General features: G+C 41.3%; 1 protein-coding gene across 2 annotated transcripts in view; it reads left to right on the top strand.

Annotated features, from left to right (window-relative positions):
• Positions 1 to 4,246: 4,246 nt before the first annotated feature.
• Positions 4,247 to 25,184, top strand: part of tspan11 (tetraspanin 11) — a gene marked incomplete at its 5' end in the record, with an annotated part of 44,550 nt that continues 23,612 nt past the window's right edge. For both annotated transcript variants that reach the window (XM_080753941.1, XM_080753940.1), the window contains 2 exons: positions 4,247 to 4,333; positions 15,804 to 15,995. In XM_080753941.1, coding sequence (XP_080610067.1) covers positions 4,247 to 4,333; positions 15,804 to 15,995 — 279 coding nt within the window. The remainder of the gene's footprint in view (positions 4,334 to 15,803; positions 15,996 to 25,184) is intronic.

Genomic DNA, 25,184 nt, shown 5'->3' with positions numbered 1-25,184 from the left:
AAAAAACCCTAAAAAGAGCAGACATGTCACAATGCATTTGTTACACTTTCAGAGTTATGGGGGTCCTTGATATTAAAACATGTTTGAGAACCATTGATCTGGGAATAAATACGAATTCCATTAATAATTGGGCAGCTACAAGTTAGTAAAAATCACACCCGTGTGAACTGAGCGGTGGTCGTGGAGGCTGCGCAACAGCAAAACAAATATATATATATACCTGTATATATATATAATAAAAAATATTAAAACAATATTAAACAAAATATTAATAATAAAATGCATGTCACTCAGGCCGCCACTGGTATCCATCGTGTGTGTGTGTGTGTGTGTGTGTGTGTGTGTGTGTGTGTGTGTGTGTGTGTGTGTGTGTGTGTGTGTGTGTGTGTGTGTGTGTGTGTGTGTGTGTGTGTGTGTGTGTGTGTGTGTGTGTGTGTGTCTGTGTCTGTGTCTGTGTCTGGCCTGAACAACAGCGCCCCTCCCTTAACATGTGTGGTCAAAAAAGGTACTGACAGGCTACAGACAGACAGACAGACACGGAGACAGACATACCCACACACACGGCCACGTATAGGAGCGTTGTGACCACCGCTCAAAAATAAAGTACAGTAAGAGTGTAAAACAGGTAGTGCAACATCAACTGAAGCATTCAGAATAATAATTGATGACTCTCAATGACATACTGTATCATCACATAATAAATTACATGATAATGGCATACAGTAGGAATGGGACAATACGCGATATTATCGTGATAAAAAACACAAATGTAATTTATCCTGATATCGTCCTCCGCCATGCACTGGGATAAATTCACCCTTTATTTGCCAAGCTGCAAATCCGGTACTACTTAAACCCTCTCTAATTGGTAATAGTTACTTCTATTATACATACTTGATAGTCTTTTTTTCACTATCAGATGTCTTTGCCAAAAAATAGCAGATTTACAAGCTCACAATGTGTCACGTTGTGACGCGTTGTGACGCGTTGTGAGCTTGTAGATCTGCTATTTTTTGGCAAATGTTCCGCCCCAGGATAATGGATTTGGATCCATCCCTAGCATACAGTAGGCTGACATACTCGCTGATACCGTAACCGTTACCAGCATTTTAGGCAGTAGGCCTATCGGCAGCTTTCCCAATACTGGTATTTGTATGGGAACAACTCTGATGTTGTCTATTGTCTGTGTTTTTGCCCACCAGTGGGATGACGGTGATGGAAAATATTTCATGACAGTGCCTCATGTTATTTGTGTCCGGCCTACGGATTTATTTTTTCCACAATTTCCGAGGGTAATCAGTGGTGCTTTGTCAGGCACATAAACACACAGTGGTGGAAAAGGTACTGCCATTTTTTACTTGAGTAAAAATATCATTACGGCAATGTAGAGAAATACTCTGTTAGAAGTAAAAGTCTGTTGTTCAAAATGATTAAAAGTACAAAAGTATTATTGGCATCAAAATGTACTATAAAGAACAAAATGTAAAAGTACTCAATATGCATAATTAATGTCCCATTTCACAAGTTTTCAAATGTCTCTAAAATGAATACAAATCTTTAGAAAATAGCCAACCTACAAGTTCACAACGCGTCACACTACAACACATTGTGAGCTTGTAGATTGGTTATTTTCAAATAGCTGAAGTGGTTCATGTATGTGTAATCAAAATCTACAAAGTAACTAGTAACCAAAGTGTTCTATAATTGCAGTCGAGTAAAAAGTACAATATTTGCCTCTTAGATGGAATATGAAAATCGGAATTACTCCAGTAAAGTGAAAGTTCAAAATTTTCCAGTACATGAGTAAATGTACTTAGTTACTTTCCACCAATGGGAAGACAAACCATAACCCCATGTTGACAGATTGTTGGGTGAGTTCAGCCAGTGTCAGAATCTGTCTAGAGATGATGAGATATTTTTCCTTTTCATTTTGTCCGGTAAAATAACGACATAACGGTTGGATTGCCGTTTTCCAATCTAACAGAAAGGCTAAATAAGATTGTTATTGGTGCAGTTTGTATAAAAGGACTGTTATTGTCTCCCAGGTGGGAAATGACTTTTCTGCATTCACCCAGCAGGTGGCTTGCTCAGATAAGTGCTCAGTGTGGAGAGCTGTTAGGGTCGATTCATACCGTTATAAGGAGCCTAACTAATTTCGGTTCGGCACTAGGCGAACCCAAATATGGTTCTCATCCCCCGGTTCGGGGGGGCGTCAACCGACTAAATTCGGCTCCACGGTGCTGGAGAAATGTTGTGACCTCCCGACTTAATTTCGGTACTTAGCGGTGTCTTCTCATTCATTCATCCCGGCTCCAAGTTCATATGCTCGGCTGTGAAGCCAATGAAACAGCGGTCGTTTGGGAGGGAGGCACGCCGACTTCCAATGCTTGTCTGGCCGTGTATTGATCGTCGCAGAGCGGATAGTGGATACATTGTCAGGTTCTCGCTAGGAGGCGCGCGCGCGACACACACACACACACACACACACACACACACACACACACACACACACACACACACACACACACACACACACACACAGCTGTATCGCTAACGCGTCGCTGACCGTTTTAAAGACAAAAGAAGTGCTTAAACACAACTTTGTTAATTGCTAGTGTTCCGTGTTGATAGGTTTTCCACGACTAGTTGTGACTGTGTGATGACATGCATGCAGCAAGGGAGGCGGCACGTCTATAATGTGAGCTTGTAAATTAAATGTTTTTGACAGAGCTCGATCGAGCGTTTGTGAGTGTGAGTGAGAGAGAGAGAAGAGACCCCGCTGGTGCTGCTGCCTACTGGAGCTGCTACTCACTGGACCTCCAGTCATTCAGCGTGCAACGCGAGGGCAAGTCAAATATGTATCCGCCCTGCAATGCTCATTCATCGGCCACAAACGTTGTCATGCCACGGACCTCCAATATTTACAAGCGACTTCGGCACTAGCCGTTACGAAAGTATGGATGAACTCCCCCCGAACCTAAATAATTTCGGGTCGGGGAGCCCTCCCGAACCGAAATTAGTTAGGTTACTTATTAGAGTGTGAAACGACCCTTAGGGGTTAAAGAGGGTCAAGGTCGAACCGGTGACCTTCTGAGTACCAGACCCACTCAACCACGGCCGCCCTAAAACGATAGACATAACCAAGTAGCTGTGCAACATTAATAAAACGAATCGAGTTGCCACAACCATTATTGTTAATTCATAACTTAACAAAATAATCAACACAAAATTATCCCTATTTTGGGCATGTCATAAGCAAAAAGAAAAAAAGTGAAAATACCTGATCAACAAGATGCATCGTGACAAGTGAGCTTGTAGTTCTGCTATGACACCGCTGTGTGATCGAGTATAAATTAAATAGTGCTTAAAGGAGTAGTTCACCCCCAAAATTACTTTTTCTCTATTGATTACTCATGCCATGGAGACTTGAGCTCAATAATATATTGTTTGTATTTGTCGTATTCCTAAGACAAAGAATGTATTATAGTAAATTTACCCCCATTGATTCCGGATGGGGACCCAAATGCATTTGGGTCCCCTTCCAGAATCAATGGGGCACATTTATTGTAATCAAATAATTGTCTTAGGAATGTGATAAAAACATAAAAATATTATTGAACTCGAGTCTCCATGGCATGAGTAATCAATAAATAAAAACTAATTTTGGGGGTGAACTACTCCTTTAAGTGGTTAAACGATTTGTATGATCTATAAAAATTAAGAAAACGTGTTTCACGATTATTTGATTACTCTGAAAAGGTAATCGACAAAAAGTAATCGATAGTTGCGGCATTATAGTTGTAAATTCGATGTACTGAAATCCTGCCGTTCCCTTGCCTGGTTAATAAACCAGACCGAACACAACAACACCCCCTGGCGGTAGTGGTGTTGTAGTACGGTCTGGAACCGATCCATTGAGATTCTATTTCCTCAACCAGCTTCAAGGGTTGGCCAATCAGGGTTGTATGCTTGGGGCACGTGGTTTGGGGCTTGCGTCACTAGGCTTTAGCCCGCCCCCCAGAAATGAAAGCTCTTCCTGAAATCCCAGACTCTCTTCCCAAAACGAAGTGTGTGATAGAGGCTGGCAACGCCAGGCAAGCTGTTCCCAGCTGCTGATTAGTATCTGAGCCACGCAGTCAATTGTCAATCAAAGTTCATGAAACGGTCCAGAAACGTCTCCCAACAGTCCGTCTGTGTCCTTTGTTTTGCAGTGGTCACAGGCTCAGCTGAACTAGCGAAGGGCAAGATGTCGGCCATGTACAAAGATGACCAGGAGGACTGGCTGACGGTCTGTCTCAAGTACCTGCTGTTTGTCTTCAACTTCCTGTTCTGGGTGAGTTACCAAACTCCTAAAAACAAACCCCTTGGGGTTAGGCCTGTCACAATTACCAGTAAGACTCCCTAAATCGGGAGATAAGCGACCGTCAGGTCACATACACAAACTTTAGAAGGCAACGGTAGCCAATCAGGAGGGAATATGGGAAATGGGACAGATCCATGTTGATGACATGGCTTTAGAGAGTGTACAGCTTTGCGTGATTTTAGGGCAAAATCTGTAGGAACAGTGTCCAAAAATGTGTTGTTCCAAAATCAGCCAGATGGTGGCGCTAGATGGGACGGATGCATTTTTGATGACATCACTGTAGAGATACTGTGTACCGCTTTGCGTGATTTTAGGGCAAAAACTGTATGTCTAAACTGTGTCCTAAAATGTGTTTGAAAGATTCTGCCTGATGGTGGAGCTAAAGGGGACAGATCCATGTATTTGCGTGATTTTAGGGCAAAAATGTCAACTAATCACAATGATTTGACATAATCGCAAATATTTTGTCATAATCGTCATCGTTTACATTATACATATTTTCAAACATCTTCAAAAATATTGAATATCTAAGCTCACAAAGCATCGCATTGTAGATCGGCTATTTCCACTATGAATGTTCTTTTTTAAGTATAAAGTTGTCAATATGTCAGTCATTTCTTTGTATATTTAGGTTATGTGTCATTCTGCCATAATTATGAAACTACAAGCCAGACAGAAATGCAATTGTCAATGACAAAAAAAAAATTGAGTGACAATTAATCGTCATGTAAAATTACATAATCGTGACAGCCCTACTTGGGGTGTCTTCAGACTGATAGCTGCCAGTTGGTTTTGCAAAGACTGAACAGTAAATAAACCACCTAGACCTTCTAGGACTTTAGAAAGATCTTTAGAAATCTGAAGCGTGATTTATACTTGTTGCATGATGGTGACGCTCGATGTAAATATAGCAGATAACCCTAACTCACAACGCTGTGAGCTTGTAGATTTTCCACAAGCAGCAACATAATACGACTGAGTGTAATCAGTTAACTCATTCAGAGCCCCAGACATTAACGGATTATAATGTCCAAAGTGCCTCCTTCAGGTCCCATTCACTTGCGTTGTCTTATTTTGAAGGCCAGAAGTCCACCGCGCAATCACTTCCGGTCTGACGTCATCGGATCGTGCGCCGGAACCGATCCGTGTCCACGTGGAGTTGTGTAATGGCCGACCGGGAGCTTTTATAACTGTGTAACATAAGCGAGCATCTGCCTCCATCCTAGCTTCTAAAGTGTAGTTTTGAGATAATGGACATTAAAGATGAGATCCCCCGTCCACCTCAATGTTATGGATGGGACTATTTTGTGCTCGTGGAGCCGTGTTGATGCGAAATCAGCGACGGATTTCGTCTCCGGACCGCCGGCGATTCTTCTCGGTAATGTACTCGCCGTTACAGTAATCTATTACTTTTCCCGAGATATCCCGTGAATGGCACTACAGATACTCGAGTACATTTCGCGAGACATCTCGCGAATGGCACTAGATGAGTTAAGGAGTCATTCACGTCTATGTCGTTAAGTCTGTAATCAATGTAAGCAATTTACCCCGAGTGAGAGGACATTATGCTCTGATAATGTCCTGTGTGAGGGGGTGATCGGACGAGGCGAAGCCGAGTCCGATAACACCCTCACACAGGACATTATCAGAGCATAATGTCCGACCCCGAGTGGTAAATAGCTTTTCTACCACTTTTTCCCTTATACATGAAAGAAAACACATAGTTGTAACTTGCAAGGATCTTAAGTTACAATCATTATTGCCTATAAAACTTCCGCGAGACAGCAGATAGTTCCACCAACAACATCTTCTACTCACCAACAGATGGCGCCAACTCCATACTAATCCATGCGTCTAGCTTACAGCTAAGCTAACGTCAGTTAGAAGTACCGTTCCGGCCGTAAATAGAGGCTGTTCGCTTCCAGAAAGGCATAGGTTCAGAGAAAAGGGGCTTTAAAGTTGGCGGATTGCATTGGATCCAAATAAATCGGCGACTATAGCATGCACGTTAGTAAACATAGGACCGTTGCCACGGTCATTTGTTGGTTGGGGGAAAGGTGTTCCGACTACCTCCTGAAGTCCCCGGATGTACACTGAGGCGCATTGATCTCGGACAAGTCCTCACACAACTTTGCGGCAGTTGTTCTGTCATAACCTCCGGAATTTAGCCAATCAGAATCCAGTATTTGAACACGTGACTCGAAAAAGTGGTAGAAATATGAATACACAAATGTGATCACTTGCAAATAATGGAGTGGGCAGTAAGTTGCAAAGCCTTGGTGTCATTGCAGCTATTACTATACAGACAACCACCCCTTGCCTGTAAGAAAACCTTCAGCTTGCAACAAACTGCTACACTTGATTTACAGCTGACCTTTGGATATTTTATGGCAGTCTAGCATGAAGATTACATTTTGTATTCACTTGAAACCTACACAGTAAAATGATCAGTGTTCTATTTATCCATATTGTAACTTTGAGAGTGAACGAATGGAACCAAAAGGGTTAATTAATTTTGGTTCCATTTGTTTGCTCTCAGTAGTCTGTGTAGGCATAACACGACAGACAGACAGACAGACAGACAGACAGACAGACAGACAGACAGACAGACACTCTGGGAAAGAGTTCTAGAAGCACAGAAAGCCAAGAGCAGTTTTTGTGTCCGTGAAGGGGAAGGGGAGTAATGCACCGAGTTCAAAGGGAATCATAGAGTATTTAGACTCTGAATAATTTAAGCTCAAAACTTTACAGCCCGTAAGTGTATATCAACCCTGCTCTCTTTTCCATCGTCGTTGGCACTTAATGTTTGATTCTGAAGTTTACTGTGGAAGTTGCAAGCTGCTGCCACAGAGCTCTTATACAGTAGGCCTGGGTAGAGCACTGTGCCTGTAGGCTTGGGTACTGGTAGACCATAGAGTAAGGGGCCTTTAACACAGGCACTGTAACCGAGTAACATGGGATTCATCCAGACTGGGTTATTTAATCGGGCCTGTAAGTGTGAACGCGAATGCAACAGACATGTGTGAACGCACACGCGTCATGTATGGATGGCGCTGCCAGCTCCATTGAGTTAAGTTGTTAGTGACTGATTGATTGATTGAGTACTTTATTAACAGTTTGCGAATAAAGCACCGGAAGTACAGTTCTATACAAGCTAAAAGGATGACACTTAAAGGAGCTATAGTCAACTTGTTTTTGTAGGGCCGACACTTTATTTACATCCTAGTCTAACATAATACAAGAATGTAAACAAATTGTCAGCATGACAATGGCCAAAATGATTATTTTATCATTATTTTACAGTATACAGTATAGGCTTTGACATTTTACAGGGGCCAGTTCCGAATCGCAGCCACCCGTAAGTGCTCTTTTAGAGCCCGTTTGAAGGAGAGTAAGGCCTCACACTTTTCTTCGACTGTTGGTAGGGACGGGAGTTCCACGTTTTTGGTGGCATAGCAGTAGAACAAATGTAATCCCCTTGTTTTAGCCAAACCTGGTTTGAACGTGATTTGTGAGGCTCCCTTTGTTGTCCAATGTGTGGGCGTGTTGATGATGCCTCTACTGTCGAGGAGAGATGAGCTTCTCCTACTGTTTGTGTTTGGAGAGTGAGATGGTAAAAAGAAAAAAGAAAAACGGTTCATTCAGCTATTTCTTTTTTTAGCCACTGTCCTGCCATAGGAATGTTGCGAGATAACGACGTAATTATTTCTGACGGTACCTACCTGTGCACTCGTCAGTACACAGACACATCTGTTATTCGTCAGCGCGCTTGGAGTACGTCTGGTTTTGATCAGACCCGTAGAATGGAGAGAGTTATGACAATTACGTCGACTCCCATTGTAAGCGTGGAAAGCTAGCTTAGCCTAGCTTACTGGAGCCTGTTCTCATTATTAGCGAGCCTTTGCTGCTCTTCAGCCCTGTCTGCCCCCATTATAACCGAGGCATTTTCACTCGCTGGTAAGTAGACTAAATCACGTCTTTTTTCCCCCTTTTAATAATGTTGTCTACCTTGGAGAGGCCCGTGAATGCGTTAAAAGGGGGGAAAAGACGTGATTTACTTACCAGCAAGTGAAAATGCCTCGGTTATAATGGGGGCGGACTGGGCAGAAGAGCAGAGAGGCTCGCTAAGAATGAGAACAGGCTCCATGCGACGCCACTTTCAGTCTGCGGCGAGATCAAAGCGTGATGCCACTCTTCTAAACCACACTGGTTTTGATGACATTTAGGTCACTTGCTCATAAGCATATTAAGCACTTAAATTTTGCTTATTAAGCATTTTATTTGCACGTTTGTCATGTTCTGGGGAAGGAAATTAATAAAAGGGATCGCATTTGATCCTTGCATCTCCTTCACTCCCTTCAGTGGGAGTATCCCCTTGCCTAACGGACTATTTACATTAAAGCGGCACTATGTAACTAAACTTTTCCAATCTGTAGTAGAGTATGTTAATAATACAATATAACTAGGGTAGTTCTATTTTCTCTCCCTGCTCTTTCATTGAAACATTTAGATTGTGTCAAAGGTCATGACTCATGTCGCACCGAGACACAGAAACTGTTTTTAACCCCTGAGCAAGCTGGCAGCACTTGTCTTGCGCAGGAAACCGGGGCTCAAATCCGGGGTAGGAAGAGGAAAGTTACTTAGTGCAGCTTTAATTGACAACACATCTGAAACAGGCTTCTCTTGTCGCCTCCTACACGTGTGAAAGGCCAACGCCGGACTGACGTTATTGTCGCAACCTGATTCCCTGGACATTTTCCAGAGTTCAAAATGTGAAGAGGGCTTTATAAAGTAAACGTTATTCATAAAGCGCTTTTCAAAACATAGTTACTAGGTGCTGTACAATGAGCAAGCAAGTCACACCCACCTGGAAATGAAAACAAGGGAAACCCCCGGAATAGCACAGAGGTAGCGGGATCACATTCAAAGGCGCTTAGCGAGAGCGGGAGGAGGACTAAGGGTGAGAGCAGCGGATATGAGTGAAAGGTTAAGAGGAAAAGGGAGACGAAGAAGTGGAAATTATCATAAAATGTATGCGGTGGGGTAAACAAAGAACAATAAAGCAGCCGCAAAATCGTAATGGCACGATAACATTTGAATAGAAATGAGGTTAAAAAAAGCAATGACAATAAAGAAACAAAGATATTGAAAGAGTTTGAGAGAGGCCGCGCACATAACCCATTAAAACAGCGAAAGCATCTGTGACATTCAAACTCACAGCATGTCACTTTGTGCAGCGCTGCAAGCTTGTACAGCTGCTATTTTGAAAGTGTGAGAGCTACTGATTTGGAAGGTATTTGTAAAATGAAGAGCACTTCCCCCTCATCCTCTTGTTTTGTTTAGGGACCATACTGATTGTCTGGCATGTTTATTTACAGTACTGTAACTGGTTATGACTCATTGTAAACCTGACATTACTGATAATCTTTCAAAATGTACCATAGTTTTCTTTTTCTATTGGAAAATGTTTCAGATAGCAAAATGTTCAAAAATAGCAGATGTACAATGTACACAAAGTGACGTGCTGTCAGCTTGTAGATCTACTATTTTTGAATGGCTAATATCTAAAATGACACAAATGCTTTCCCGGTTGAAAGTTAGGTATTGTAGCTGTAATTCCCAAAGGTGCAGGACTTTCTCCCCGTTTCTCCCCTCAGATGTGCCATGTGCCGTTGTGTGTGTGTGTTTCTTTTTAAATGGGAGTCCATGCTTCTGAAGGAAAGGGAAGGGAGGGAAGATGAAGGGAGCGTCTCTGACTGTGGCATTTCCTACATGAGCGCCGAGGGAAACAACGTGTGTGTGGGTGTGTTGGGACAGGACATGATGATCATTAACTCCTGATGTCTCATCATCGCCTCGTGTTTGTTTGGTTTGGAATCTTAACCGCTCGGGCCCTATTTAACCCATTAAAACCAGGAAAGCATCTGTGTCATTTTAGGTTTTAGCTAAAAAGCATTATTTGATACTTAAGCAAGCTATACAAAAATATAGCAATCTCATTGCGTGTCATTTTGTGCCGTGCTATGAGCTTGTAGATCTGCTATTTCTTTGTATAAAATCTTGAAAATGTGTGCAAATCTTTGAACGTTATATATCTTTTAAATGTCGGCTATAATGACCCCAATAGCAGGTTGAAAGTTGATTTCTGTCTTGTCTCTCGATTCATCCCTCTGGTTCTGTCTTTTCACACTATCCACCTACCTCTGTCTTTTTTCTGTTTCTCCATCTTCTCTCTCTATCTACAGCAGTGGTTCTCAACCTGTGGGTCCGGACCCCCAGGGGGGTCCCCAAATTATTTTGTGGGGACCCCAGGTCAACATTGTTTTCTCACTCAAAAGTAAACAAACCACCATAAAGTTTAAGTGTATACTGCCCTACAAAGGCAGACTGCAGTAACTACGTTTTTGGACATCACCAACTTATTTGTGTCGCCCAAAGGTCAAATTAGCCTTAATGATATTGGGGGATGAGCAATTACCTCAAGAACAGTGTAATATCACTTATATGCCTATATCTCATTTGGCTGATCAGTTGGGACACTTTTAAACTATTTATTTTGTTGAAATTTCTGTTCGTAGCCCTCTGCCTTTGTAGGGCAGTATAGAGGGTATATGCACATTTCTAAAGTGACAGTTGAAGGACTTTTTAATACCTCTAAAATGACAAATTAAACATTGGACGAGTTGTCAAGGCAGAAATTGTGAAAATAGCCAATCTACATGCTCACAACGCCTCGCAAACGCGAGGCGTTTTGAGCATGTAGATCAGCTATTTTCACAATCGAACCGTGTTAGGGTCAGTGACGTGACGCCCCAAAAAATGTGTTTTTAAAAAAACTTTAAATTGCAGGCATAAAAGTTATTTACTTTTGTTCTACTCACTCTCAACCTTATGGAAATACATTTTGTTTTTAGATATTTTATTGGAATCAGACTTTATTCAGCAGTTTGTTGTACTTGTGCCTAAAATCGTCATATGGTGTGACATGAAAATAATTGTTCATAAAATGAAAATGGAGTACATCTTTCTTAAGTTACTCACTTTATCAAAGTCCTTTATCATAACTAACCAGTGATCCACTATAGTTTTTTGAAAATTAATTATATCTGTATATTTTTTTCATAATCGACACTCTGTGTGAGGCCCATGTTCATGATCTTACAACATATTTTAAATGTATTCTGTCAAAACTTTCTCTAAAATTACACAAATATTTGTGACTCTTCCTGATAATATTCTCTATGTAATCCATAAACATTTTTTTGGTTTAATCATTAATAAAGGTATGATTTCTCACTATTTGGAATGTCACACCAAATGATTTAGTGTCACACCGTATGATCATATCTTCATGTGTCAAAGCAAACTGTGTTTTAACCTACCTATTAGTGAGTACTGAACTTTACTGATTGATTAAACAATTACCCAGGATAACATGGCCTTAATATTTCTGAACAGGATATTATTGTAGGGCTTTAACATGGGATAAGAAAGAATTGTAGTAGTAGATGGATGATGAGGATGTGCACAGGAATGCTACGCACACCTAAGTCTTCTGCCGGCCCACGGCAGAAGGATCCTAAAGGGACAATAAGGCGCATAGCCACACTTGGAGCCAAGGCATTGAAGGCAACATTTTATTAACACCAATTAGTGGAAACAGAACTCAGCATTCAGGTAAATTGCTTTTTTCCGAAGTCTCCTGAACTTGAACACAGCATTTTGTGTTGAACAAATGTAATTAGGAATCATGACATTACACCACATCTCCACTAGCTAAAGAGTGCTGGGTTGCGCAACTCTGAAAATAGCTGATCTACAAGCTCTCGCAGCACAACGTGTTGAGAGCTTGTAGATCAGCTATTTTCGCTAGTTTTGTCTCGGGTCCTACCTTAACACTGTCCACTGTCCAGTCCAGTGAGTCAAAGTACAAAAGTATTAGATCAGATTAGATTATACATTTAGACTGTATTGTACATCAGCCAGTCGTATTTGGTGAGGGTAGCAAACCGGCTGCCTTGTTGCGGTTCTGCTATGCCACAGACAACCTCCTGCTCTTCGTAGAAAATGCAGTCTCGCCCCTTTGGCTCCTCTCTCCTTGCTGGGTCATTGTTTCGTTTCTCCCTGTACTTTCTCGTTCTCTCAGCACTTGTCATTTTCCAGCTGACAAAAGAAAATGGAATGTATAGTTTAAGACAAAGAGAAAATATTGTTTAGATTGAAACAATATGTTAAGGTTTCTGTGAAGGGGTTTCTGCTCTGTCTGATGAATTTGAAGTATCACTGAATGAAGCTAAATTACATTTTATGTAAAAATGTTTAAAACAAATGTTTAAATGTACAAAAGAAACATGGAACTTTGTTATTTGTTGTTATATCTGTAGTTAAATACAGTATAAATCATATGGTGTGACAGTCAAGTCATATGGTGTGACAAGCAGACATGTCACACCATATGATTAAGTGTCACACCATATTACTGTTTTCTCCATTTAGGTTTACCTTGAGGCTACTATGTACACATTAGCATGCTAACAGCATGCTAGCTATAACAAAGCAGCCTAGATCTACATGGAAATATGACCAAAACTTCAAATAACTTAAGCTTTTTTTAAAGAAAAGGTGTCACACCAAAAGACATCCAGAATGGTGAGTTTGTCAACGTTTCAACAAGATGGCATTTCATGAAAATGTTAAAATCATAACTCACCTCAGACACCTGTCTTGCAGTTGTGCTGGGAGTGCTGAATAGCCTTACAGAAGAAGGACCTCTCTAGCCAATAGGTGTCCAAATAATTGCCTGTTTAATTTTTCCAAACTAGTGTCACACCAAATGATTTTGGGTTGGGGGACAAAATGTTTTTGATCAGAAATGACTGAAAACATTATGCTTTGACTTTGAAAAGATATAGGCTCAAAATAGACATTTTTTTTAGCCTAAATTCATTTTCAAATGATTTTTAGCAATTCTTTTTCTTAGTTTTATTCAAGTTCCCACTTTGAGAAACAAGGTCAGGACAGTCACACCATATGAGTTTTGCCATGTTTGGTTGAAGATTCTGAAGAAATGAGGAATGAAATGTTTTAATCTTGAGTAAGTTCACATAAAGCTTAATGTCCTGCACAATATTCAGAAGGTTTTTGACAAATATATTTTTTATTTATACATGTTTGACACCGAGGACAGCGAAAACGTTACGTCACGTCACCCACCCGTTAAACAAAATGGAATGCCTCAACTCTTAGTGCTCGTCAGGGTGCGGGGTTCCCAGTTAAAATATGATTATTTTGGAGGTCGCGGCCTGAAAAAGTTGAGAACCACTGATCTACAGTACCTCTCCCTTTTCTCCGTCTTCTCTCTCTATCTACCTCTCCTTTTCTCCACGTTTTCTCTCTACTGCATCTACCGCTCCCTTTATCCGTCTTTCTCTCTCTTATCTACCTCTCTGTTTCTCCTTTCTCTCCCTCCGTCTCTGTTTGTCAGTTTCTCCCCTTCATTCATTCTCGTCCTCCCACTGTGTGTCTGGCCTGCTGTGATCTCTCTCGTCTCTCTCGTTTCTATCCAGCGTCACCGAGTTCTCTCTCTATTTCGTCACCTCATCCTGCCCTCCGGTTCTCCCTTTACAGCCTTTTGTTTGAGTTTCCTTTTGTCAACAGTGACTGAGACTCACTCCATTGACTCGCTGTATCCCATGTTTCTGGCCCGCTGGCTTGTCATTGTAAAGGCCCAGTCAGTCATATAAACAGTGGTGGACGAGGTACTCGACCTTGTAAAGTATACACCAACGCTACTGGTCAAATATAACTCAAGTACTTAAGTGAAAGTTGCTCAGTCAAATTTGTTCTATACTTACTATTATCCTTGCTACTTACTATTATACTATGCTGTGCTGTAACTTTCCTCCTCTATCCTCTTTCCTGTGCAAGTGCTGATGTGTGTTTTTTTTTATTTTGACCTGATGAAGGCCAGTTGATGGCCGAAACGTCGTCTAAGTTTATGTTTTAAATAAACACTGTGGAGCATTGAGCTGTGTGCGGACCTCCATTCTTTAATCTTTTTTTATTTTGACCTAATAGTTCCTGCTAGCTTGCTCAGGAGATGAATAGAATCTTGACCTTCAGGTAAAAATGTGTGTCAGATTCTGTGTCTATAGGTGAGACATGCCCCTTGACAAGAAATGTCTCAATAGATGAGCAGGGGGACTAAATACAGCCACCCCAATTGTATAAGTTATATTGTATTAACATACTCTAACATACAGAAATTGGACACAATTCAATGAAATTAAATTTTATTCATTAAGAAAAGTTACATAGTGCCACTAAGTTTTTAAAAGTACAAAGCCTGGCATTCCCTATGTTCTATAGGTAAAAAAACCCCTAAACAAATCTACAAGCTCTCTGCGTGTCACATTGTGGTATGTTGTGAGCTTGAATGCTCCAGTTGATGTGATGGATCGGTACGGAAGAAACGGTATGGGTACACCCCTAGAAATGAACTCTGCCAGGGACGTGCAGAGAATGTTAGGGAGGCAGGGGCTGAAATTTCTAAAAGGGCCTTTTGGTGAAAATATTGAAAATACCAGACCTCCAAGCTCACAATGCGTGTTGTGAGCTTGGAGGTCGGCTATTTTCGGCGCTTGATACTGTTAGGAGAATTCTGAAATGTGTTTTTATTTTAATCATTTGTATGTTTAAATTGTTTACATTTGTCTTGTCATTAAAGATAGCTCACCATATTATTTGAGTTTTCAATAGCATATGTGAAACTGTGTCAGTATGACCTTAAACCTGAACTGTATTCATAAACTTGATATGAGATCAGATTATTGCAACTTTGTGCTACCGGAGGTGCCTGGCACTGCTTCCCTCCATAATGATGTTTTCTTTTCTCTCTCTCCCTCCTTTGAGGGGAGGGTCTGATTCATGTATGAAAAGTAAGTTACTCTTCTCTGTGTCTCTCAGAACGCCTTCTCTGAATAAACCAATGTATTATTGTACTCCGTTTTCTCTTCTCATATTTGGCTTCGCGTCTTTTACTTTTCATAAATAACTCTGTCTATCAGAGCTTTTAATTATAAGGTTAAAAGGTCCTATTTTATACTTATCAGATACCACACTGAACTAAGCATAATCACGTCAATACTGGAGATGTGGCGTAACGGCATGGATTTCTACACAGAGAGGGCAGTTATTTCAACATAAGATGCTGCATTCAAGTTCGGGAGAGTTTGGAAAGGGCAATTCTCTTGAACGCTGCCTTCAGGTATGGCATGGAAAGGGGGCATTTGCATTTCTTTCACCATAATAAAAACTGCATTTGTGGTCTGGAGAGGGCGCTTTTGGATAAAAGGGCAGGGGCTCAAAGTAAACCCCCTTTGATGTTTATGTGTGCTCGTGCCTGAACTCTGCCCTTGCCCTTCCTCCCTCCCTCTCTCAGGTGGGCGGGGCCGCGGTGCTGGGCGTGGGCGTGTGGACCCTGGTGGAGAAGAGCGACTACCTGAGCCTGCTGGCCTCAAGCACCTTCGCCGTCTCCGCCTACATCCTCATCCTGGCGGGCAGCCTGGTGGTGGTCACCGGCTTCCTGGGCTGCTGCGCCGTCATCCGCGAGCAGAGGAGCTGCCTGTCCACGGTGAGAACCAACACCCAGGGGCAGGGGTGTCGCTAGGGCTGTCACAATTATTACATAATCTTCTAATCGTGATTATTTGACATTATCGCAATTATTTTGTCATAATCGTCATAATCGTGAATGTTGAAAAATTTCAGAAATAGTGGAAATAGCAGATCTACAAGCTCACAACGTGTCGCATCGTGACGCGTTGTGAGCTTGTAGATCGGCTATTTCCACTATCAATGTTATTTTTTAAGTAGTAAGTTGTCAAATATGTCAGTAATGTCTTCATGTATTTAGGTTTTGTGTCATATCTGCCATGTGCAACTTCAAAGCCTAAAAGCCAAACAGAAATGTAATTGTCAATGACAAAAACACAATTAAAAATCGTTAATCGCCAATTATTTGAGTGACAATTAATCGTCATGTAAAATGTCATATCGTGACAGCCCTAGGTGTCGCACCAAATTACTGGGCCCTGGGTACAAGGATTCACTGCGGGCCCCCCGCTTGAAAAATAGCAGATATACAAGCGGGTGCTGCGCTGCGAGCTTGTAGATCTGCTATTTTTTGAAAAACCTTTTTCAAAAAAACATAGAAGGATTTGAAATATTCTAAGAATATTTCAAATCCTTCTATGTTTTTTTGAAAAAAACTGTTTCTATGTCAGAGTGGTGCTCAAACCTTTTTCACGTGAAGGACCCCCAAAATGATATGTTTTGGCCACGGACCCCCATCTCAAAATATTTAGTTCCAGGGACCGCCCAGAAGCAAAATTTGAGTTGCAAATGTTCGCTTAAAAAAATACATACAGTATATTCAAAGAGTTGCACACATTTTCACGACTTTTCAAAAATAGCAGATCTACAATAGATAGATAGATAGATACCTTTTATCCCAAGGGGGAAGATTTGTTGCCCAGAGGCAGCACAGCAGTATAAGGTTATTTACAAAGTTACAGAGAAGTATGAAAAAGATAAAAAGAAAAAACAAGAACAGAGTACAGAGTACAGAGTACAGTAAGTACAGTAAGAGCAAGGTACAACAGGAAAGGGAACGAATAATATATATACATAAAGTGTCTTAAAGCACGACTATCAAAAAATAATACAGTGCCCAAATCAAAGTGACCATAACAGTCAATGCTAGTTAGTGCAACAAGTATCTCTACATCATGTCAAACACAAGCAGAAATACTAAAAGAAAACTACTAACACAACCTAATAGTGCAGTGTCCAAAGGTCAGAGCGATAAAAACAACTAGCAAAAAAAGAATAAAAAATAAACAAGAAAGGGTGTTGTTGCCACCCCAGCAGGTTATTCCAAAAAAGAGGACACTTGCCATGACAGACTGGTAGAACATCTGTAGCATCCTATTGCACACGCCAAACGATCTCAGTCTTCTCAGGAAGAACAAGCTCGCAGCGCGGCACCCTGCAAGCTTGTATATCTGCTATTTTTAATAGCTAAAGTATAAAATAATGAAGGCACCTCCACCTTGGGCCCTAGTAACTCAGTCCCACTTTCTCCCCGCTTGTGACGCCCCTGCCCAGGGGTCATCGACATATCTGTACACAGACAGACAAATGTGTCCGTTGGCAAAGACGTGGCCTTGTCTGTGGCACATTGTAGATTTTATTTTTTACACGCCATTATGTTGTGCTTATTTTGATCACAATCCCTGATCACGGAATTTCGAGTCTCCAGGTTTTCTTCAGAATATGTATGACACTGATGATTTTCTGTGACACTATGGCACATTAGGAGTCCATTGGTACAGTGGTTCAAGTGGTGCAAGGACACCCCACAACTCAGAGTGTACAAATGGAACCCTTAGGATCCATTTCGTTCCATTTGTACAATCTTGGAGATGACTGTCATAACAAAGATGAATGTGTGCAACTTAAATCTTCAGAAAAAAAGAATCGGATACATCTAGAGTTCTAGACACTGGAAGTATTTTAAGTCAATCCTTCAACCCGAGATGTTCAGAGAGGAATGGGTCAATCTCACAGAGCATCTTTATCATGATTGAACTTGCAGCAGATCCTTTGTACCTCACTGCATCCATGACAAAACGTGCCTTATCACTTTTCACCTGCATTGCGTTGGCCTCCTCCAGCTCTGAGTAGTTTAACACATTCTTCACCAAAAGTTCATCAAGGAGACATTTGAGACTGGCTTGTGAAATACCTTGGATGAAGTTGATCCGCACAGCAAACAGTCTCTCTCCTGGAAGACTCTGTGTGTGATGAAAATAGAAAACAGAACTCAGGCTACAGCTGTTAAACAAAACCTACCACCAGCTTCCAGTACCCACAACATCTACTGTACTGTACCATCAGCTCCCAGTATTTACAACAACACCTACCTTCAGCTCCCATACGTACAACATCTACTGTACTATCAGCTCCCAGTACCTAAAATACCTACCAAGAGCTCCCAGTACTCCCAGTACAACACTTACTGTACTACGCTTTTTTTTTTATCTCGATAAATGATAAGGATTATGGTCCCATATCCCTAACCTGCGGCAGGTCCAGGATGATGTTGGACGTGCAGATGTTGGTGAAGGTGTTCTCCTCCAGGTTGTACTGCTGGGTGGAGGTGGAGGTGGGGGTGGGGGCCAGAGGTGGCAAAAGCGATGGGGTGGTGTCCAGGACCTCAATGGGTGCCTGAGGAGAGATCGTTGATAGGAGAGGGTTTCACATCTCTGGTTTACATGTGTAAAGAAGTGGGTGAAAAATAAGTGTTGTCTTTTGTACATTAAAAACTCATACAGTGCCAAATGACTTTTAGATCAACTTTCTCACTATGGACTTCCCTGCCAGACGACTTAAATCGACTTTTACTTAGAAAAAAAACTTTTTTTTTTTTTTGGACCCCATTAAATCTAGTAAACATGATTTCAATCGCGATTTTGCATGTTCCACCCCCATAGAGCATCGCAGTGAGGTGTCGGAAGCAAGCTGGCCATTAATATTTACCATAGGATTTTTCATTATCAGCCACAAAGTCGTAGCAATTCAATGTACACTTACCACTAGGCTGGTGGTTGTAAAATGGTTCCATATGCTCCTGTAGAACCCCCGAGTATGTATGCAATCACTCTAGTTTTATTAAAAACACGTTTTAATCAAGATCGCACGGAGAAGAACTGCATTTCCCATGCTGCTAAACGTAAAAACGACGTCTGTGATTGGTCTAGCTTCCTCTTCTTTCAAATATCTTGCGGTTACCGCGGAAGTAGCTTACTGCCCCCTGTCTGCCCGGCAGATTATTGCACATCAGCAGAACTGCGTGAGCGAATACTTTCTTTTACAAATATGATGCACTGTGTTAAAGATGACGATAAGAGAGTCCACAGAGATGACAATCACTACATTTCAGGCCATATGCTGGCCTGGACAACTAAACTGAGCGTGATTTAAGGGCTGTATTTCAGGAAACAACAACAACATTCGCAAGGCATTCTGGGAGTGTAGTTTCCGCGATTTTAAAAATAATGATGTACACAGTCTTGTACCCTGTCCTTTTTTCAGCTTTCTAATTAATCTTTGCATTCAAAAAAATGTGAATATTGACATGATCCCTCTCCAGCCGAGGTGGCTTTGTCCAAGGCTTAAAAACGTTTAAATAAATACTTTATGAAATGTCTATGGAAGAAATGAATGCGGAAAACGCTTCCGACACCAGAGTGAGGACGGGGTGGGGCTTCAACTGCGATGCTCTATACAACCCCATCTTTCATACAGGGCAGCCATCTTTGCTTACATAACATGTAAAACATAATGGCTATTATCTCAAGAATGCCTGAACGGATTTCCAATCTGTTTTTTTTTGTTTGAAAGCTGTGAACAGCCTGCACAAACATGGTGCATGATCTGTGCATGGGCGTGCATGATCTGTGCACTATAAATTACATGGAAGTCTATGGAGAGGGCTGGCAGGGAGAACCCAAAGAAGGCATATTTAATTGGCAGTAACTGAGTTAATTAAATTATATTCAAAGATAAATCTAGACCTGTGGCTCAGAAAAGGCAGTCTGATAACTGCTGCTCCCTGGGTTTGTGGAAGTGTTGGTCTGAGGCAGCTCTTCAGTGAAGGCTTTCTCCAGCACCTTTAGAATAGACCTGCGGAAAACATCCTTGAAATCCTGACCCATGAACACGTACAGCAGCGGGTTCAGGCAGCTGTTGAGAAGTGCCAGGCCAGTAGTTATCGCAAAGCCGATGGTGTCCACACCACCCTGTGTTTTACTGGACTCTGTCACCAGGACATATAGATACATGATGTGAAGGGGAGCCCAGCACAGGAAGAATGTGGTGATAACAGCTGCCATGATTTTGAAGGAGCGACCTGATCGTCTGACCATCAAACGATTATTCCTGAGCCGGTAGATGATGACAGAATAGCAGAAGACGATGACGGTGAAAGGGACCACAAATCCTATGAGTACATAAGTGATAGTAAAGACTCCAAATCGAATGTCCCGCAACTGATTCCCTTCAGCTGTACTGTAGTTACTGGTGGGTGCAAAGTTGTAGTAGCAACGGACCGTATCATAGTCATAGGACTTTGTGTCCCTAAATATGAAGTGAGGGGAGCTGAGAGCCAAGGCCAGCGCCCAGACATGTGACATGATCGTCCTAATCTCCATCGTCCTAAAAATGACAAAACAAAGAATAACATAATTTCCATGAACTGAATTTTTGTTTTGCTTACATAGCAGCACCAGGGCTCTCCCATATCTCATCATCATAAACATTAGAGCTAGGGAGGACTTCCTCTGTCGAAGTCGACCTAAGCTCGTGACATTCTCGGCGATATTGTCCTTGGTGTCGAGGACAAGAACCTGTTCTCCCATACACAATATGTTTCAAATATATACTGTATAAATATGTTTTGTTTTTTGAAATGGCTAGCAAACTACAAGCACACAACGTTGTGAGCTTGTATATGGCCTATTTTCAAAATTCCAAGCCCACAAGTTGCCAGTCATAGCCAATCGTAATGGAATATGAACAATCTGACTAGATAGATCTTGATCACCTGACTCCAGAGATAAATTGTTTGTCATTTTTGGACAAAATCACTTGCTAAGGTTTTTAACAGGAGAGATGTTCTAAAGATCAATGAATATCGTGCACACATGATCACCTGCTAAGAGATGCTTATAGCTCCCTCTGTTACTGGATGAAAATAAATAAACAAAAACTATTATATCCTACTAATAAAGGAGCAAACTCACGCTCTAACGCTCTAACGCTCACGCTCTAACGCTCTAACGCTCACGCTTATCTACGTTTATCTATTCACTCGCTTCAGCAACTGATCCCAAAGTTCACATGGTATTGGCCATTAGCATTATACCAACACTGACGGAGGCCGAATTTCATTTCTCCCAAATTAAAGCAGTTTTTTTAGCGTTTTCTTAACCACTTCTGTTGAACTCTGCTGTCTGTTGCCAGGGTTACGGTCCGTTCCTCCAGGCCATGGGATCTGTAGCCCCACACACACACACCCCTTTCTCTCACAGTTAGGAATGTTTCTCTCTCTCTCTCACACACTTTCACCGGGTGCGTTTGACATATTTTGGAGCACATATCTTCGAACGGGTAAGGTCTAGTTGTTACTAAATACAGTTGATGAAATGTCACACATCAACGTGATATATTTATTTATGTTAACTCATTGACTGCCAAGGCACGAGTTTCACGAGTTATTACAGTACTCCCAGGCTGCCACAGCCCGAGTTTCCCGAGTTGGAAGCCATTTTTTTTTTTTTTCAAAAATTTTTTTTATAAAAAAATTTCTAAAAATGCCTCAAATGTATTAGGCATGATCGCAATTGTGAAATTGCATGTGTAGCCCCATAACAAACAAACACATCTTTCAAAATGTCAAAAATGGCTGTTTTGTCTGACTTTGAAGGCTTGTAACTCATGAATGCCTGAACGGATTTCCAAGCGGATTCTTTTGTTTGAAAGCTGTTAAAAAGTACTACACATATGATGCATATATGGTGCATGGGCGTGCACGATCCGTGCACTAAAAATTGATCCGTGCACTAGAAATCTAGGATAGTGGCAGTCTGGTACTTGGGGGCCATCTTGAAATGGCATTCAATGAGTTAAAATAAGTGTTAAATGGCTCTATATTCTAGATAGCAAACATTTCTATGCAATAAAGAAAATAAAAATACCTTTTTCAAAGTGTTGAAGAGACGTCAGTCAGAAAAGTGTCTTTGTTCAAACTGTGGTCCATGAGGAGCTCAGAGCACCGCCTAGCACCTTGTGGGTGTTGGCATGGGTGTTGGCATGATGCCATCATGGCATGATGCCATCATGCCAACCATAGTGCATGTCTGCAGAGATGTAAAAAAAAAAACAGAGAAAAAAATACTGCAGAGGTAAAAAAACAAACAAAAAAAACGTGAAATGGGGAAGTTGCATTAGTTTATTATTAAAAGCTAGTTCAGTCAGGAAATGCGGCACTTGTCACCAGGACAACCGCTGAGTGTATATTTGTAAGCACTATAGGCACTGGTAGATTTAGCTATTCTGAGACTACAAGCTAAACTCAAGTAACCCCCGTCTCCCACCCCACCGACTTACGATACCTGTTATTAATCCTACACGATCCCATACAGGATTGTGTTACGCTATCCATTTTATTAGGTTTTAAGGTCTTTGCACACTGCTGCGTTTTTCGGGCCGAATATCGAAGTGAATTTCGGAACACGTAAATAAAAAAAATCTACCTCACCTTATGTCAATCACGTTTGCACACTGCCGCCCGTTTCGTATTTATTTTCGGACCAGGGTTGATTTTTTTCCGATTTTCGCTACTGTTGCTACTGAGCTTGCTCTCTCTCTCTTTCCTCTCTCTCCCTGGCCTCCGGATTTCGGATTTCCAAAATGCAACGAAAACACGCAGTGCAGTGTGCAACCAGCTTTAGAAGTCTAAATAACCATAGACATCTGTAAGCGTATATTTGCAACGACTCGCTCTGAAATTGTCTCAGTCCCTCCTAATATCAACATCAGAAACCTCTGCCTATGACCCAATGCAGTGGTCTTCCTCTGTCACCTGAGAGTAACTGTAGCTCGCTGCTGGATTTAACTGCTGATGTGCTATCAGAGTGGTTATTTAGAATCTAGGAGCTGTTTTTTGAATCTTTGAATCAAAACACCCCAACAAGTTAGGCCAAACCCTTAGATTATAGGTTCAAGACACTATTTATAAGAGTAAAGCAGATCTTAATGGGTGTACATTTCATAATGATGCTTATAAAAATAAGACGGAACTTTCAACATTCAGCAGTTTTTCTGTGGTCTGGGGTTTCCTGAATAAGTTGGCTCATAGCTAGACCACACGTGCCCGGAGAATGCACGGGGATTTTCATTTGCGGTGTTAAACTTCTGCATTACTTAATTAAAGAAGTCTACACAATTAGATAATCTACAAGAATTTGTATTTTAATCAACGTTCGCCTGTTATATCTCTCCTATTGGTACCACATCAATATAATACAGCATGGAATTGTGGACACAATCGTTTCCAACGATAACAAAATATTCTATGGTTTGGTTCTGAGAGGATACATCTCATCAAATGGTGGTCCGCTCACATGCTGAATGAATAATGGACCTCGTCTGATATGAAGAGGGTTGAAAACCACTGCTTGAGTGGAAATAGCCGATCTACAAGCAACGCGTTTTGAGGTTGTAGATCTGCCTTTTCCACTATTTACTATTTTTGGAGGTACATATATGACATTTTATATCAAAATATTGCCAATATTTCAAATAATTTCGATTATAGGTGCTTCTAATTGTGACGGGCCTAATTTGGATGTTCATGGTGTCCACCCCAGACACCGACCATAACCCAACAACCCAGCTGTATAACATAATGACCCTGGTGTTTGGTCCATGAGGTCTGGGCTGCAGCGCTGCATGCTGACAAATGGCTCCGACAGCAGCTTCACTGTCCTCATTATTTTATAGAGACAGGACCCGGTGGGAGGAGGTGAGCACGCTGCTGCAAGTCTGCTATTTATAGCTCCATCTACAGTATCTCTAGCAGTGTAGCTGATTGTAGATATTGCAGGTGGAGCGAAGGTGTATTCAGGTCGTATCCGTTAATCAGTGGTTCCTTTTTCATCTCTAAGGTGTATTATTTATTTGGCATTTGAGGACCACCATTTCTCAGACCCATAACAAGAATATTGTCGTTGTCGGTTGAAAACCTTGTATGTCCAAAACCGTTCGTTTTGTATTTCGTTTTGTATTTCGTTTTGTATATCGCGGTGCGAGGTGTTGTGTGCTACTGTGCTGGTAGATCGGCTATTTTTCACTAGTCCTGTGTGACAGCCTTGTGTGATGAAGCAGGGCTTTACGTTACGAAAAGACGTTCAAATTTGAAACTTGGATAAATTTGACAACCGGTCAATCAAAATAACAATCCTTCTACATTCTCTAATTGTGTAGACTTCTTATAAATTAAACAATGCAGATGTTTAACAACCATTTAACTCTTGAGAGCGTAAAATGATTGGCTTGTGCACCACTGGTTGCAGTGGTTCTCAACCAGTGTTTTCCGGGGACCACCAGTGGTCCTTGAGGTTTCATTTTGCACTCCCAAGAGTTACACATCTAATAAGGGCCCATTTGTTTTCATTTTACACTCTCAAGAGTTAAAGATCTATAAGGGTTCCATTTGGTTACGAACTCTCCATCATTTAGCTGGGGACCACCTAGAACCCCCTCAAGGACCACTGGTTGAAATCCAGGGTTCTCAACCTTTTCATGGCGTGACCCCCAAAAATCATTATTGATCTTGAATCTTTAGTCGCAGACAATAGAATAGAGCATTGCAGTGGGCATGGTTTACTGGTCCCACAAAAAAAATCCTCACACGAAAATATTTATAACAATTATGATAAGCCAAGAACCAAGCCATCCAGGATGGCAGTGAATCATGAACATGAAACCTTTGTTTCTATGAAAAGAACATTTTGAACATCGCTAAACAAAGAGTATTTATTAAATGTAGTGTATCTAACAATTAAATATTAAAATATGTTTTCATATAGGATCAACGTTTTTATGGTCATGATTTACTGCCCTCCTGGATGGCTTGGTTCTAGGCGTAACATAATCGTTATAAATATTTTTGTAAAAGTCTATGGTGAAAATTAAT

Source organism: Nannobrachium achirus (genome assembly GCF_963921795.1).
Source record: "Nannobrachium achirus genome assembly, chromosome: 23".
NCBI classification, from domain to species: domain Eukaryota; kingdom Metazoa; phylum Chordata; class Actinopteri; order Myctophiformes; family Myctophidae; genus Nannobrachium; species Nannobrachium achirus.
The sequence above is the reverse complement of the archived record's forward strand: the minus strand, read 5'-3'. Positions and strand labels throughout refer to the sequence as shown.